The sequence below is a fragment of the Borostomias antarcticus genome, assembly GCF_949987555.1.
Source record: "Borostomias antarcticus genome assembly, chromosome: 19".
Lineage (NCBI taxonomy): Eukaryota > Metazoa > Chordata > Actinopteri > Stomiiformes > Stomiidae > Borostomias > Borostomias antarcticus.
The window spans coordinates 5464945-5482435 of record NC_140252.1 but is presented as its reverse complement, the minus strand read 5'-3'; the positions used below and the strand labels follow the sequence as shown (position 1 = coordinate 5482435).

The window sequence follows — 17491 nt, the reverse complement described above, 5'->3', positions numbered from 1 at the left end:
GCTCCATTGGCCCAATCCCAATGTCCACACTCACAGATTTATTGTCTTTCTATGTACGTCGCTTTGACAGGCAGGCTCTCAACTCCCCCCCCCCCCCCCCCACACAAAACATTTCTCATCGGATCTGCACGAATCACGTAAGTTACCTATTTTGAATTCTAATCGGCGAATTTCACCGAAGGGTGACAAGTTTGCATGCCTGATAAAAGCAATAACTCACTTGAGGGTTGTGGTATATGGCCAATATACCACAGGTTGTGCTGGTCGACGACATGACCGTATGACCGCAGCACAACCCGTGGTATATATATACCACGCCCTCTCATGAGTTATTGCTTCAATGAGGAATAAAGTTCCAAATTTGGGTTTTTCAGAAAATATTTAGCGCAGTTTATCTTAAGAGTAAGGTTTAAAGTACAGAAATCAAATTAAGGCCAACATTATTATAAGCATTCATGACTATTGACTTCCTGGTGTAATGAGTACAGTTCTTCCAGACAAAGTTAGAAAGCATCTGGTCAACAGCCGTACAAATCCTACAGTCACGGTGAAGAGAGGAAGCTACATAGGAGAGTCTGGAGAGGCCCTCTGCCTTCGCCAGTAACACTCCGCCTGACAAAGAAAGACCTCTTTGCAACCATTGATTAGTTCATTCCTAGTCTTCTCGATAACAGGGTTAAAGTTCAAGGAACCTCGGAGTTGCTGTTTTCTTGTTATGATCCCTAGATATGTGACCTGTTCGTTAACAGGAACACCACTGATAAAAGGCATACCACACTCTCCTAAAGCTAACAACTAGCATTTCTTGATATTCAAGCATCAACCAGAGGCGTTTGATAAACACTGATATCAAAAGGAATCTGACTGATAGCCAGCTGACTGATAACCATTTCTATCTCTGCAATATGAATCCCCTGTATATCACTCAGCTTCATATGAATCCCCTGTATATCACTCGGCTTCATATGAATCCCCTGTATATCACTCAGCTTCATATGAATCCCCTGTATATCACTCAGCTTCATATGAATCCCCTGTATATCACTCAGCTTCATATGAATCCCCTGTATATCACTCAGCTTCATATGAATCCCCTGTATATCACTCAGCTTCATATGAATCCCCTGTATATCACTCAGCTTCATATGAATCCCCTGTATATCACTCAGCTTCATATGAATCCCCTGTTCAATTTGACAGAGCTGTTTCCATTATCATGTACCTGCTTATTTTTACCTGGCGATTGTTGGTGAATGAGCGGCCGTGTTTGGGCGGCTCTGTGATGGGGGTGTCTGGACTCTCCCTCCGCACCCCCCAGTCCAAACCTTGTGTCTCTAGCGCCCCCACACAGGGAGCTGGCTTCGCTCCAAGTTGTTATAATTTGTGGATCTGCCCCATGAGTCGGATCTGCTCAAAAATGTAATAGGTTCTTCCTTGGCCCATGCTACATTCCTCCACAGTTTCATGAAAATTGGTCTGATAGTTTTTGCGTAATCCTGCTAACTAACAAATTCTCAAACTAACTAAAAGAGCCTGACCACACACGCGACTGAAAACTTGAAGGTAACAACACAGCGGAAGGACGATAAAAGGCCATACGGCAATATAGCTGTAGAAAGAATAGAATATAGAATTTGTTCCATGTTATTTCAATGAATGTGTCCACACTACAGGTGGTGCTTTCTACTATCTAAGGGGAACCTGACCAACCACTGCCTAAATCTGACCACGTACATACCATATACCATGTTGATTTAATCTGACCAGGTATATACCATATACCATGTTGATTTAATCTGACCAGGTATATACCATATACCATGTTGATTTAATCTGACCAGGTATATACCATACCATGTTGATTTAATCTGACCAGGCACATACCATACCATGTTGATTTAATCTGACCACGTACATACCATACCATGTTGATTTAATCTGACCAGGTATATACCATATACCATGTTGATTTAATCTGACCAGGTATATACCATATAGATTTAATCTGACCAGGTATATACCATATACCATGTTGATTTAATCTGACCAGGCACATACCATATACCATGTTGATTTAATCTGACCAGGTATATACCATATACCATGTTCATTTAATCTAACCAGGTGCATATCATATACCATGTTGATTTAATCTGACCAGGTATATACCATATACCATGTTCATTTAATCTAACCAGGTGCATATCATATACCATGTTGATTTAATCTGACCAGGTATATACCATATACCATGTTGATTTAATCTAACCAGGTACGTATCATATATCATGTTGATTTAATCTGACCAGGTATATACCATATACCATGTTGATTTAATCTAACCAGGTGCATATCATATACCATGTTGATTTAATCTGACCAGGTATATACCATATACCATGTTGATTTAATCTAACCAGGTACGTATCATATATCATGTTGATTTAATCTGACCAGGTATATACCATATACCATGTTGATTTAATCTAACCAGGTGCATATCATATACCATGTTGATTTAATCTGACCAGGTATATACCATATACCATGTTGATTTAATCTAACCAGGTACGTATCATATATCATGTTGATTTAATCTGACCAGGTATATACCATATACCATGTTCATTTAATCTAACCAGGTGCATATCATATACCATGTTGATTTAATCTGACCAGGTACATACCATATACCATGTTGATTTAATTTAACCAGGTACTGTACATATCATATATCATGTTGATTTAATCTAACCAGGTACATACGGTACGTATACCATGTTGATTGTGTTTCTAAAACGAATGTTTGGTGCTGCTACTATGGCTGGGACTCTTGTAAAACAATCTCAAAGAGAATCTCAAAGTCAGTCAGTGTGTGTGTGTGTTTGTGTGTGTGTGTGTGTGTGTGTCCTAGAGACATCGATCCTCCACTCTTCCTTCGAGGCTGGTCCTAGAGACATTGATCCTCCACTCTGCCTCTGAGGCTGAGCTGAAAGGTCCGGAAAATTATGAATGCATGTGAAAACAGAAGACTTGATTATATAATAATATTTATTTATTAAGAGCCCTTCATACTGAATAGTACAAAGTGCTACTGTATGTACTGTGTATATATACATATATATAGCACGGTACACGTGAGCATAGATTTAACACTTTTAGAATGTATATCCTTGTGAAAACAGTGATTTCTACTACTACAGTATAGCAGTATGCTTTAAGTACCATCATGTGCCAGCCTACAACAGTGAACATTTGGAAGACTCATCTGTAAGAACACAACAGACGAGACACAGATCTATCTGTTTAGCCTGCCTGCCTGCCTTCCTGGGGCTCATAACAGAAAAACAGATGAGTTCTCTCTCTCTACCAAGGAAGAATATTCTAGCATATTTCCAGAGAACACTATTTAGGCAATTGTATTCTCAAAACATCCCTCAGAGTGACAGGTCTCACCTGCAGGTCTGGGCAGTGAAGCCATCAGTCTCAAACACCAGTGTGTCTAATGAACACAAAAGAGGCGCACACACTCATACCCGCATGTGTACACACACACACACACACACACACGCGCGCGCGCGCACACACACACACTCTGTCTCCTAACATAGCTTCAGCCCCTGAATTTCACGCCCACTTTAATCACAAATTCATTTTCATGAAACTCTGTGGAGGTGTGCAGCATGGGCCAACTTAGAATCCCAATCACGGGACGGGTCCAGGAGCCGCCCAAACACGGACAGCCATTCATCTCCATTCGTTTTTTGGACATAGACTCAGGAGTGAAAAATTCCCCCCATTCATTGTCAGTGGGGGGAATTGAAAAGCCTATATCTCGACCTGGGAAGGTCAGAAAGACAGGGTTTGGACTGGCATAACACTCTCGACATAACGAAATGCATTCATGGGTGAAGGTCTGTGCTCTCTGAGCACCATTTCTGGCTTTCGAAATGCCATTCAGGGTCTGGAAATGCTCTGGTCCAGAGTGATTCTTGGTTGCAATTCCAAACAGACCAATCAGCATTCTTTGAATCTGGTGACAGAATTAAACTGTGTGACATGATTGGTCAGGGGGATGAACTCATCGCTGAGGACTCCCTCTTCGGCAACGGCCGTCTGAGAAAAGGGCTGAAATGTTCAGACTGAATAATGAAGTGAAACGAAATGGCAGTTCAGTCTGAGAGTCAGGCTGCCCATCTCCCCCTCAAACTTCAGCTGGCCTCATTTATTATACATGTACTTTCTTCCACGGGCACACATCCCATCCCTCTGTGCTGGTCAGAGCTCAGCTGGAGATCTCTGTGCTGGTCAGGGCAGACGCAGCAGGGTGCTGCCAGACAGACATGACTAAGAGGCGACCATCAGGGGTGCGCAATGAGCGCCTGTGTGTTTTGAGCTGCTGCGGGTTGTTGTGATGTCAGAGCGCTGTGTTGGCGCGGGCGGAGAGAAGGGCCTGGAGTAACACACACACTCACACACAAACAAACACACACACACACACACACTCACTCACTCTCACACAAAACACACACAAACATACACACACAAACACTCACACACACAAACACACACACACAAACAGACACACACACACACACGGCCGCGGAGCCTCGCCCACCTCTGCTGCAGAAGGGAGAAGAGTAGGATGGAGAGAACAAACACTCAGTGGGAAAGAGAGATGTAGTGATGGAGAGAGATTTAGTGATGAGAGAGAGAGGAGATGGAGAAAGAATAAAATCTATTAAGACGAGACAGACCTTATTCCAAATCACTCACCTTGTGGTGCACACACACACACACACACAAACATACTGTATACACACACACACACACAAACTCTGTGACACGTGCACACACACACGCGCATTCATACACACACACACATACACTCTGTGACACACGCACACACACGCACACGGCACAGCCACAGGACCCTCCTGGCCCCCATGCTGACCCCCACACCTCAGTGTGTCTGTGGAATCAGAGGACTTTACAACAAGAGGTCAGCACCGGCCTGTCGCTGCCCCACTCTTTACAGAGGAACAGAGTGCCTTAACAGTACCGCTCGTCTAGGCTGAGGACAGCGCTCTGTGTACTCTGATCTTTCCTTCAAATGTCAGAGAAGAACTCATAAAGAGCAGCTGGAAGGAGAGGAGGTGGTCTAATGTCATCTGATGTGTTTTTACTGCTGTCTTCTAGGCTGCCGTGACCGTCTCTGACTAGCGGTGCTGCCGTCACCAACACGTCCTGGACACAGTTAACACATAGACTTTGTTCACAATAACAGTAAACACAGACTTACCGTGTCCAAGTTCATGATAACTTTTTCACACACAGTAACGTACTTTAAGGGAAACGTTCAGAAATGGAGTTTAGTGCCTGCCTAGTGTGGCCTGATTCCTCAAACCCTGGGATACCAAACTAAACTCAATAAAACCTGGGACTCATTCACTTTGCGTGACCGTATATCCTCAAACGTATTCTTTCTCTTCTTCTGAAGTGGAGAACTTGAAGAAAAAGTCAAAAGTTGAGTCAAAAGTTGAACTATTTTGTCTGCATAACGTGTCTGAGAGCACTCCACCAAAAAGACACGCACCAAAACACTCAAAATGTTACAAAACACGCCAAACTGCTCTCCAACGTCTGAAAACAACAGATGAGACACAAAAACAGGTCCACGTCCATATTCTTGCATTTCTCACCTGCTCTCTTAGGTCCCACTAGGAGATTAGATCTTGATAAAGCACAAAGAGAATGCTATGAGCTTGGTTCAAACTCGCTAAGGAGGCCCCTCGTACCGTCTTACCCCCGTCTTGTCCTTAGAAGAGAGCAAGTGGAGGCTGGCTGACGAGCCCCAGACTAAGTGCTGCGATGTGGGGTAGAGCTGGCAGGCTGCCCCCAGGTGTCTGTGCTCTGCTCACTGTGACATGGTGAATGGAGTACATGGTAAACGGTAAACGGACTGCACTTAGTAGCACACTTTTATCTAAAGCGCTTTACAATGAAGGCCTCTCATTCACACATTCACACACCAACAACGGCAGCTGCCATGAGAGGTGCTAACCTGCTTACTGGGAGCAATTTGGGGTTCAGCGTCTTGCCCAAGGAAACTGATATGTGGACAGGAGGAGCCGGGATTCGACCGGGAACCTTCTGATTCTCAGACAACTATGCTTCCTGAGCTAGGCCGGAAAATGGGAACAAATACCATGGGGTCACACACACACACAAACACAAACACAAACACACACACACACACACACACACACACACACACACACACACACACACACACACACACACACACACACACACACACACACACACACACACAGAGACAGACTATATCAACATAGCCTGTGTCTAAATTTCAATCACAAAACAGACTCTATCTCTGTCTGTCATCCACCAAAAGGAAACAAGACCATGGTGAGTCAGTCCAGTCAGTAATCTTCATTACATAAGTGTCAACGCTGCAGCGTGCATGTTTGTGCCGAGCGACCGAGCTTTATGGCGGCTAAAAAAGATTAGAGTTTGGAAACAGCACTAAGCAGACTGCACACCCCAGACAATAGATATTACTCTGTAGTGAAGCCCAGGAGATTGTTCTTCACTGCCATCTTGTGTTAGCAAGCAAAAAGGCAACATGTCCTCCACAAGCTACACTGTCCTTGAATTAACAGGAAAAAACAACAACCAATTTCTAGCCAGTGTTTCTATTTTAGGTTTAGGAGAGAGGAGGGGAGAGACAAACAGCCCATCCGGACAGGGACGCTCATCTCCACAGAGCTCAGGAATACAGGGTTGTGTTTGTAAACAGGCTTGTGTTTGTAAACAGGGTGGTGTTTGTAAACGCTGGGAACAAACACACTCTCTGGGATTGAGTTGACCTGGGGACAGCAGGCCTGGCTGCGGTCAGCCCAGCAGGGGACAGCCTCAGAGAGAGATCCTCAGAGAGAGATTCTCAGGGAGAGAGAGATCCTCAGAGAGAGATTCTCAGAGAGAGATCCTCACAGAGAGAGATCCTCAGAGAGAGATTCTCAGAGAGAGATCCTCAGAGAGAGATTCTCAGAGAGAGATCCTCAGAGAGAGATTCTCAGAGAGAGATCCTCACAGAGAGATCCTCAGAGAGAGAGATCCTCACAGAGAGAGAGATCCTCACAGAGAGAGAGATCCTCAGAGAGAGAGAGATCCTCAGAGAGAGATTCTCAGAGAGAGATCCTCAGAGAGAGATCCTCAGAGAGAGATTCTCAGGGAGAGATCCTCTTTGGGGACTTGTGTTCCCAGAGGAGGGCTGTGTTTGTCCCCTGGCTGCTGCTGGTCTATGTGAGAAAAGTGTCCCTGTGTCACATGAATCTGTGGCACTGATATTAGTGCTGTAAATGGAAATAATATTAAATAAGAGACTCTATATAAGCCCTATAGAATAAGAGACTATATAAACCCTATAGAGTAAGAGACTCTATATAAACCCTATAGAGTAAGAGACTCTATATAAACCCTATAGAATAAGAGACTATATAAACCCTATAGAGTAAGAGACTCTATATAAACCCTACAGAGTAAGATACTCTATATAAACCCTATAGAGTAAGACTCTATATAAACCCTATAGAATAAGAGACTATATAAACCCTATAGAGTAAGAGACTCTATATAAGCCCTATAGAGTAAGAGACTCTATATAAGCCCTATAGAGTAAGAGACTCTATATAAACCCTATAGAGTAAGAGACTCTATATAAACCCTATAGAGTAAGAGACTCTATATAAACCCTACAGAGTAAGAGACTCTATATAAACCCTACAGAGTAAGAGACTCTATATAAACCCTACAGAGTAAGAGACTCTATATAAGCCCTATAGAGTAAGAGACTCTATATAAACCCTATAGAGTAAGAGACTCTATATAAACCCTATAGAATAAGAGACTATATAAACCCTATAGAGTAAGAGACTCTATATAAGCCCTATAGAGTAAGAGACTCTATATAAACCCTATAGAGTAAGAGACTCTATATAATCCCTATAGAATAAGAGACTATATAAACCCTATAGAGTAAGAGACTCTATATAAGCCCTATAGAGTAAGAGACTCTATATAAACCCTATAGAGTAAGAGACTCTATATAAACCCTATAGAGTAAGAGACTCTATATAAACCCTATAGAGTAAGAGACTCTATATAAGCCCTATAGAGTAAGAGACTATATAAACCCTATAGAGTAAGAGACTCTATATAAACCCTATAGAGTAAGAGACTCTATATAAGCCCTATAGAGTAAGAGACTCTATATAAGCCCTATAGAGTAAGAGACTCTATATAAACCCTATAGAGTAAGAGACTCTATATAAGCCCTATAGAGTAAGAGACTCTATATAAACCCTATAGAGTAAGAGACTCTATATAAACCCTATAGAGTAAGATACTCTATATAAACCCTATAGTGTAAGACTCTATATAAACCCTATAGAGTAAGAGACTCTATATAAACCCTATAGAGTAAGAGACTCTATATAAGCCCTATAGAGTAAGAAACTCTATATAAACCCTATAGAGTAAGAGACTCTATATAAACCCTATAGAGTAAGAGACTCTATATAAACCCTATAGAGTAAGAGACTCTATATAAACCCTATAGAGTAAGAGACTCTATATAAGCCCTATAGAGTAAGAGACTCTATATAAACCCTATAGAGTAAGAGACTCTATATAAACCCTATAGAGTAAGAGACTATAAACCCTATAGAGTAAGAGACTGTAATCCCTATAGAGTAAGAGACTCTATATACTGTAATCCCTATAGAATAAGAGACTATATAAACCCTATAGAGTAAGAGACTCTATATAAGCCCTATAGAGTAAGAGACTCTATATAAGCCCTATAGAGTAAGAGACTCTATATAAACCCTATAGAGTAAGAGACTCTATATAAACCCTATAGAGTAAGAGACTCTATATAAACCCTACAGAGTAAGATACTCTATATAAACCCTACAGAGTAAGAGACTCTATATAAACCCTACAGAGTAAGAGACTCTATATAAGCCCTATAGAGTAAGAGACTCTATATAAACCCTATAGAGTAAGAGACTCTATATAAACCCTATAGAATAAGAGACTATATAAACCCTATAGAGTAAGAGACTCTATATAAGCCCTATAGAGTAAGAGACTCTATATAAACCCTATAGAGTAAGAGACTCTATATAATCCCTATAGAATAAGAGACTATATAAACCCTATAGAGTAAGAGACTCTATATAAGCCCTATAGAGTAAGAGACTCTATATAAACCCTATAGAGTAAGAGACTCTATATAAACCCTATAGAGTAAGAGACTCTATATAAACCCTATAGAGTAAGAGACTCTATATAAGCCCTATAGAGTAAGAGACTCTATATAAACCCTATAGAGTAAGAGACTCTATATAAACCCTATAGAGTAAGAGACTCTATATAAGCCCTATAGAGTAAGAGACTCTATATAAACCCTATAGAGTAAGACTCTATATAAACCCTATAGAGTAAGAGACTCTATATAAACCCTATAGAGTAAGAGACTCTATATAAGCCCTATAGAGTAAGAAACTCTATATAAACCCTATAGAGTAAGAGACTCTATATAAACCCTATAGAGTAAGAGACTCTATATAAACCCTATAGAGTAAGAGACTCTATATAAACCCTATAGAGTAAGAGACTATAAACCCTATTTGCTTTATTCACACAGCAGAAGTGCCCGTTGACTCCAATGTTAAAAGTTCACTATAAAAACACCACTTCAAGAACCAAAATAGTCAAAATAACAGGCTGAATACACTATCAGGATTACAAACTCATCATTACCAGACTCTGATTCACTGCCATAGTTTTCATGTTTGGAAATACTTGTCCAGAGACTCAGCGGTGGCTGAAGTGTCAAGGCCAAAGTCCATCAGCTCGCTCTCTCATCACAATAATAATAGTAATAAAAATAATAATAGAAGAAGAAGAAGGCTTTGTTGATATAGCAAATACAAAAAAGTGAATCGATTCCTTGGAATCGTAAGACAAAATCCTTAACGATTCCGTTATCGATTCCTGTCGTTGATGCGCATGCGCAATGTCGTCACACGCATGTGACACGTCGCCTTGTTTTGTTTTATTAGACCGCGGTAGAAGAAGCCAGCCATGTCGTCTAGGCATAAACGTTCGAAAGTGTGGTTACATTTCACGCGACAAGATGACAACACGGCCACTTGCAATGCTTGCAAAAACCAATATCATCAAAGGGGGAAAATACTACAAATATGCAAAAACATTTGGCCACACAGCATGCGATAACTTTGCAGGAATGTCACATTTTTGATGCGCTCCAGAGTGAAGACAGCAGCGCAGCTAACGTTAGTGTAGTCAAAGGTAAACTCCTCCAGAGTCCCTGTCTATTGTGTTAGTGCCCATTTGTTTAATTGGGTAAACCAGCTTTCACTATATGAATAATCTCCATTTCCTTCCATGTAATTTAGATGATGACATTCAGATGACGAGTCAGGCTGGTGGTAGTCGGTCCAAAAAAATACTGATTTGTTTATGTCAGTTTTATTTTTAGTTCAAGGCAAGGTTATTATAGTTAATGAAAACTAACTAAAAAATGAAAACTAGGTTTGAAAAAACATTTTAGTTAACTGAAATAAAAAATAAAAAATAGGCTTTACAAAAAAACGATAACTAACTAAAACTGTATTGTGTTAAATAAAGTAAAATAAACAAATTGTAGAGAAAATGTCCTTAATTTTAGTCTTTTTCATTTCATACATAAGCCTAGTATTTTGGGTGGATATTAAATCTATCCTCCATTATTTCTTTAGTTGTGCCCCTGCCCAGAAGTAATCTGACATTCGCCAGATGGTTTGTTTTGCACAGAGTGAAACAGCATGAGCTCACGAGATCAGGATGGTCTCACGAGGCTAGCTCAGAAAAAAAAAACTAAAACTAATACTGAAACTAATAAAAACTAAACTAAAACTAAGCATTGTCAAAAAATAAAAAAAACTTAACTAGCAAATCTGCTTTAAAAACTTATTAAAACTAAACTGAAATTGAACACAAAGTTAAAACAATATAAAAATAAAAACTAATGAAAAAAGCAAAACTATTATAACCCTGGTTCAAGGTGAATACACCTAAAAAACAGCACTGTAATTGGCCTGTTCAAAGTAGTACATATATAAAAGAAAATGTATAAACCTGTTTGTACTATTTTTTGCCCAATGAGAATCGATAAGAGAATCGATAAGGAATCGGATCGATAAGCAGAATCGAAAATGGAATCAGAATCGCTAAAATCTTATCAATTCCCATCCCTACTCAATGTACTTAACAACAGGGAATTACATGCACGGAGTGCTTCACATAAATATAGACATAAAATGAACATCAAAGCGCTGGTCATAGTCAGCACTTCACCCCCCAGCTCGGCAGGGATTATTCTGCTGATAATACAGATTATTCTGATAATAATACGCACAGAAGAACAAATCCCGTAATGGCAACATGATGCCAGTGACGTCCAAAACGCTGCAACATTTTTGAACAATGGTCGACAGAAATATCTCTCTGAATGTGCGTGCTTGCCATCCTCTCAATGCAGAGATCTTAAAATAACATATAATACAACAACTATAACTAATAACTGTACACACAAAACATCTAACCTCTACACCAAACTACAGTATGAGAATCATAACATGTAGGATATAGATACAGCAAGGAAGCTCCTCAAGCTCAGACAAGGACAAGGGTCCCTGAGTAAAATGCACTAGTATCATTTTTTGCATGCAAAGAAATATTACGTAGCCTATTGGCAATGAGAAAAATAAATATTTTGTGTTACAGTCCTGACCGATGCACAAATGGACAAACAAAGATACTATATGCCTACTCTAACCGTTCCCTAAACCTCAATGCACGAGTTGAAAATGATCCTAGCCTAGCCTTTATCAAATGGAATATGTCTGCTGTACACTAGCCTTTATCAAATGGAATATGTCTGCTGTACACTAGCCTAGCCTGTATCTGCTGTACACTAGCCTTTATCAAATGGAATATGTCTGCTGGACGCTAGCCTAGCCTTTATCTGCTGTACGCTGCCCTGTTATGCACTGACCGACTCGCTCTACTAATGTATGTTTGATCATAACAGAGTAGTCCCCCCAACCCCCATCCAAACTTTTACAGTAGTGCGGCTTTAGTGCTCTTGGGCTTGTGTCTATTACCTTGATCTTGATCTTTAGTGCTCTTGGGCTTGTGTCTATTACCTTGATCTTGATCTTTAGTGCTCTTGGGTTGGTCTAGTACCTTGATCGTGCATTCTGTAAACTGATTACCTCCTACTTATTGAAATAGGCTATTCAATCTGCAAATACATTTGGCACGTCTGCTATCCTGCGTTCACCGACTTCGCTCAACTTTGGGGCGTCATTCAAATAGGCTAGATATCGTCTGTCACATCACCATGTCAATATCCATCCATGATGGCTGTCAATTATTGTTGACAGACAATGCCATTGTCCTATTGCCCAACCCTAGTGTACTGGACTACACACTACAGAGGTAGAGACATATGTGTTACTAGACTACACACTACAGAGGTAGAGACGTATGTGTTACTAGACTACACACTACAGAGGTAGAGACGTATGTGTTACTAGACTACACACTACAGAGGTAGAGACATATGTGTTACTAGACTACACACTACAGAGGTAGAGACGTATGAGTTACTAGACTACACACTACAGAGGTAGAGACGTATGTGTTACTAGACTACACACTACAGAGGTAGAGACGTATGTGTTACTAGACTACACACTACAGAGGTAGAGACGTATGTGTTACTAGACTACACACTACAGAGGTAGAGACGTATGTGTTACTAGACTACACACTACAGAGGTAGAGACGTATGTGTTACTAGACTACACACTACAGAGGTAGAGACGTATGTGTTACTAGACTACACACTACAGAGGTAGAGACATATGTGTTACTAGACTACACACTACAGAGGTAGACGTATGTGTTACTAGACTACACACTACAGAGGTAGAGACGTATGTGTTACTAGACTACACACTACAGAGGTAGAGACGTATGTGTTACTAGACTACACACTACAGAGGTAGAGACGTATGTGTTACTAGACTACACACTACAGAGGTAGAGACGTATTTCTCACCGGCTGTGACTATCTGGATGGTCCAGGGGTGCCTGGCCATCAGGCCCTGGTAGGATCTCCACAGGCCGGCCATTCTCCCTCCTCTCTGGAACACACATGCAGTAAGGAACACAGTCACAACAGAACAGTTCACTGATGGTCTGCTGGCTTTCACACTCCAGCAGGCCGTGTGGTGCTGGGCCCCACCTGTGTGCATAGCATGTGAAAGGCTGCCAGTCTGAAGATCCATATTCTATCATGACAAACATCAACCAGGCCAGACCCTGTCCATTCACCTCCATTCAAACAGACCCTGCCCATTCACCTCCATTCATTTGGACTTTGGGGCTCAGGAGCCAAAATGTCAGTTTTAGATAGATAGACCACGATGACTCCACGGGCACTGCACCAGTTATAAGCCAATGGGTCGGAGAGTGTGTGTGTGACAATGCTGTTACATTACAGTCCCACCCTGACTTTATTGGAAATGTATTTGTCACAGTGGGTCAGAATTACTTAGGTTTTAAAATAAATTTTGAAGTCAGACATTCAGTCATTACATAATTGTAATAATGAGGAGAAATCCTGCATGTCTGTTTCGTGTGTAATTTCTAATTTACAGTTAATATTAACACTAAAGATTTGCAGTCTAGGCCTAATAAAAATGATTAAAAATATACCTCGAGGTTGCTGTTGTTTGAGGGGGGTGGTGTTAGTTCCCCTTTTCTAGAATCTCGCTTAAGCAAAACCCTGGAAGTTGACAGCCCTGCATATGCACACAGTTAAAGTACTGTTGCTTCATTAAAGCATGACCTCCGATTACAGCACATGCATGTGATCTGGCTGTAATCATTAACGTTATCAATCCTCTGGTTAGAAGCTGCTGGAAACGCGCCGACTCTAGATGCTTTCTGATAACAGTCACATGTCAAACTCACACCGTCCATCATTACAGCAGGGCGAGCTGACCGTGTCAGTCTTTTACAGCTAAAGCAAAGGGAAAAGCAGACGTAGTCGGTATTGATCAGCTTGGGAGTTCTGAGATGGTCCCATCGTAACGTTAACGTTACTGTAATGTTACAGAAAAAGTCGATCATTCGCAACCAAGTCTAATGTAGCTCAGATGACTGCACAACGATACAGCAGACCTGTCGTTATAATGTTGAAAACACTGCCATATCTAGGCTGTTGTTGGCTAGTTGTTACAGTATGTCTAGTTTATTGTTGGTTAGTGGTTAGAGGATGCTAGATTCGTACATGCTGAGTTAGTTACCTGCTTCCTCCGGTCTGAATGAGACACACCACGCTGTGGAACACGTAACTACCACGTCACTTCCACTGTAAACACACAGCAGACCCTATACATCCATACAGCAGACGGGATATGTCGCCCTCTGGTGGCACAAACAAAACGTGCTCATCACGAGTGGCTACTTTTGTTTGATTCTGTTAGAGTGGACATTAAGCTGTAAGTGGTTCTGCGTGCGCCACTCAACGTCCTGTACGAGACCTCTGTAATACACCTCCTGTCCTCCTCTTACACATCCAACAATAGTAGAGAACATCTGCAGATGGCGCCTCTCCGAGTTGTATGAGGTCCAGGAAGGGAGCCAGGACAGTACCCTTGTGAGGCCATGGAGGTATAGTGTGAGGCCCGTGTTGCCGAGTGACCTCTCTTTTTGACACACAGCCCGGACGCCTCTGTACTGTGCTCTGCCAATCAGGAGGTCAGTATACCAGGTCACCAGGGGCAGCGTCCACATGCATGCTTCGTAGCTCGTCTCCCAGCAGGAGGGGCTGTTTGGTGTTGAGAAACCAAACAACCGTTCAGGAATGGGAGGAGGTGGGAGAAGTAAAACAGTTGTGTTTGTTTGTGGATGAGGTCACAGTACACACTGTTTCAGACACACATGTGCAGACACACACAAACATAACAAATGTCAACTGTAAATAAAAATAGTCATTCCGGTTCTTATTGTTTTATTATTTAGGAAATTATAACAGTTTGCTGTGTGTGTGAAACTGCATTTTTGAATCAGGGTCATTCGCTGAAAACAAATGCATTCACTCTCTTGATCAATTACCCTGTCTACACGTTTTCACTTTCTAGATTTCAAATCCACATAAGGAAAAAAGATTCAGATTCATGGAAAATTGTTTTGTCATAAAAAAATGTAACCAGACTGTGTGAACCACACAGACCAGTAAAGTAACCAACGCCATGGACAGTCCAGTTAAACACAACAGACCCAGTTCTCAGGTAACAAGTATTAACAGTAATGTGTCTTAGTCTAGGACTAGGACTAAGGCTTTAATCTGGGTCTGGGAAGCCCACCCAAACAGAACTAGAATCACTTCTCTCAAAAACACCATTTTATGGCAGTTGCATTTCCGGACAAGTCCTTATTCCTAGTTCACTCAAATCAAGAATCAGATCTACAGATATTAATTGTCACTTCACCATCATTGTCTAAATAAATTCAAAAATTCCCCCTGGGGATAAATAATCTATCTAATAAGCCTGAGGGAAGACTCATCTTTTTGAATCTTGAACGCACATACAGTACAGTACACATGCTTTAGTCCCTGAACCTTCAAGGTTTTTTGTGTGTGTGGTAATGTGAGACTATATAGGCTAGGAAACATGATGAACACCTGCCAGGACACTGGCTTTATACGAGCACACTGGCTTTATACGAGCACACTGGCTTTATACGAGCACACTGGCTTTATACGAGCACACTGGCTTTATACGAGCACACTGGCTTTATACGAGCACACTGGCAGTCAGAGAATGGACAACCCTGCGCCGTCTCCTCCGCTAGATCAGATCACGCTTTGTTGCAGGGTTAATATCTATTAGATCGTGGCAATTTACATGTTAAGTCTTGCTGAACAAGTTTTCTTTCTCAATTTAAACAAAAAACATACAATATACACTTCATGACATAATTTACACTTAAAAATAAACTCATTCAAGTATAAAACCCAGGGAAATGGCTGCAAGGTGAGATACATACAGTACTGTCTTCATCAGTAAAACCAAACAGAGGCTCAATGAGACCAGTCTTCAAGAAACCCTTAATTCAAGATGGCCTCTTAAGTACTAAACAATTCCACTAAATTCAAGTCAATCTTTTTCAACCACAACATGGCAAAGATACCTTTAGTAGATATTGCGTGAGACAGACATCAGGTACCTCGCAGTGGAGGACGGTACATAATGCCTACAGAGGTGAGAGACAAGCCTGTTTCAATACTTCAATCCTCCCTAAAGTCTCATCTTCCTCCTCTCCCAATGATCTGACATGACTTGATTGGTGACTTCGATGCAGTGTAAAAGCTTGTTTAGACCAACCCTGTGATGTTAGGCAGGTTATTCCCCTGAAGAGAGGAGAGAAGGATGAATGTTTTACATATTAGAACTAGGCCTAATACTAAGTTATTATTATATTACATATTAGAACCAGTCCTAAAACTTAAGTTAATACATTGATTGTAAAGCTACCTACTGTATCCAGATCTGTACAAACCTCTCCACTAACAAACTGTCCTTACAAGGACCTAGTCCTAGAATGTGACAGAGAGACGCATCTCTCCCTCACTTCCAAACCACACCCAACCAACCCATTTAAAAAAAGAAACATAATGATCATTTTATTAATGACTCATCAAGTATTTCATCATTGATGAAAAGACAGCAAATTATCTGCATGGGCTCTACAAGGGCACCGCTGGCAAAGCTACGCTAACGTGACAGTCCTACTCAGGAGGACAGGCTGCATTCTGACCTATGACATCTGACCTTTGGGGTGAGGGAGGGCTCAGGGGTGGTGCCCAGGAGGGCAGGAGATGGCAAAGAGAGAGAGAGAGAGAGAGAGAGAGAGAGAAAGAGGGCAACAGAGGGAAAGGAGGCCTTGATCTTTGATCTGCTGTTTCAGAGGAAAGCGTGACTACGTGATGACCTTCCCTCTCCTCTTCCCTCCATCCATCCTTCTTTCTTCACCTTCTGACCTCTAGTAGTCCATCCCTTCATCGCTCTCATACCAGTCTGAGGGAGCGTCTGTCCCAAAGTAGCGGTCCCCAAAGTTTCCTAGAGGGGAGGAGAGGACTAGTCAGTAATTTTGTCATATTTAATAAATGACCCCCTTTAGGACAGATACACTCAAGAGGCAATGTACACCTATCAAGGTAGGAGAGATTAGGAGAGATAGATGATGGGCACAGGAGAGATTAGGAGAGATAGATGGTGGAGACAGGAGAGATGAGGAGAGAACTGGACTCTCGCCAACC

General features: G+C 41.4%; 2 protein-coding genes across 4 annotated transcripts in view; both read right to left on the bottom strand.

Moving 5' to 3' along the window:
* mpv17 (mitochondrial inner membrane protein MPV17) overlaps nucleotides 1–14777 on the bottom strand; it is a 57385-nt gene extending 42608 nt beyond the window's left edge. Inside the window, exons 1-2 of one of the 2 annotated variants that reach the window (XM_084454199.1) lie at nucleotides 14472–14777; nucleotides 13220–13304 (exon numbers count right to left, since the gene is read on the bottom strand). In XM_084454199.1, the coding sequence (XP_084310325.1) occupies nucleotides 13220–13292 (73 nt within the window). In that variant the 5' untranslated portion in view covers nucleotides 13293–13304; nucleotides 14472–14777. Of the gene's footprint in view, nucleotides 1–13219; nucleotides 13305–13878; nucleotides 14017–14471 lie in introns of those variants that run through there. The other variant, XM_084454198.1, reaches the window with a different exon arrangement.
* A 393-nt stretch (nucleotides 14778–15170) lies between these two features.
* The window catches only part of LOC311321639 (uridine-cytidine kinase-like 1), a 47321-nt gene continuing 45000 nt past the window's right edge, over nucleotides 15171–17491 (bottom strand). The window contains exons 15-16 of one of the 2 annotated variants that reach the window (XM_084453642.1): nucleotides 17205–17291; nucleotides 15171–16582 (exon numbers count right to left, since the gene is read on the bottom strand). In XM_084453642.1, coding sequence (XP_084309768.1) covers nucleotides 17215–17291 — 77 coding nt within the window. In that variant the 3' untranslated portion in view covers nucleotides 15171–16582; nucleotides 17205–17214. Of the gene's footprint in view, nucleotides 17292–17491 lie in introns of both variants that reach the window. The other variant, XM_084453641.1, reaches the window with a different exon arrangement.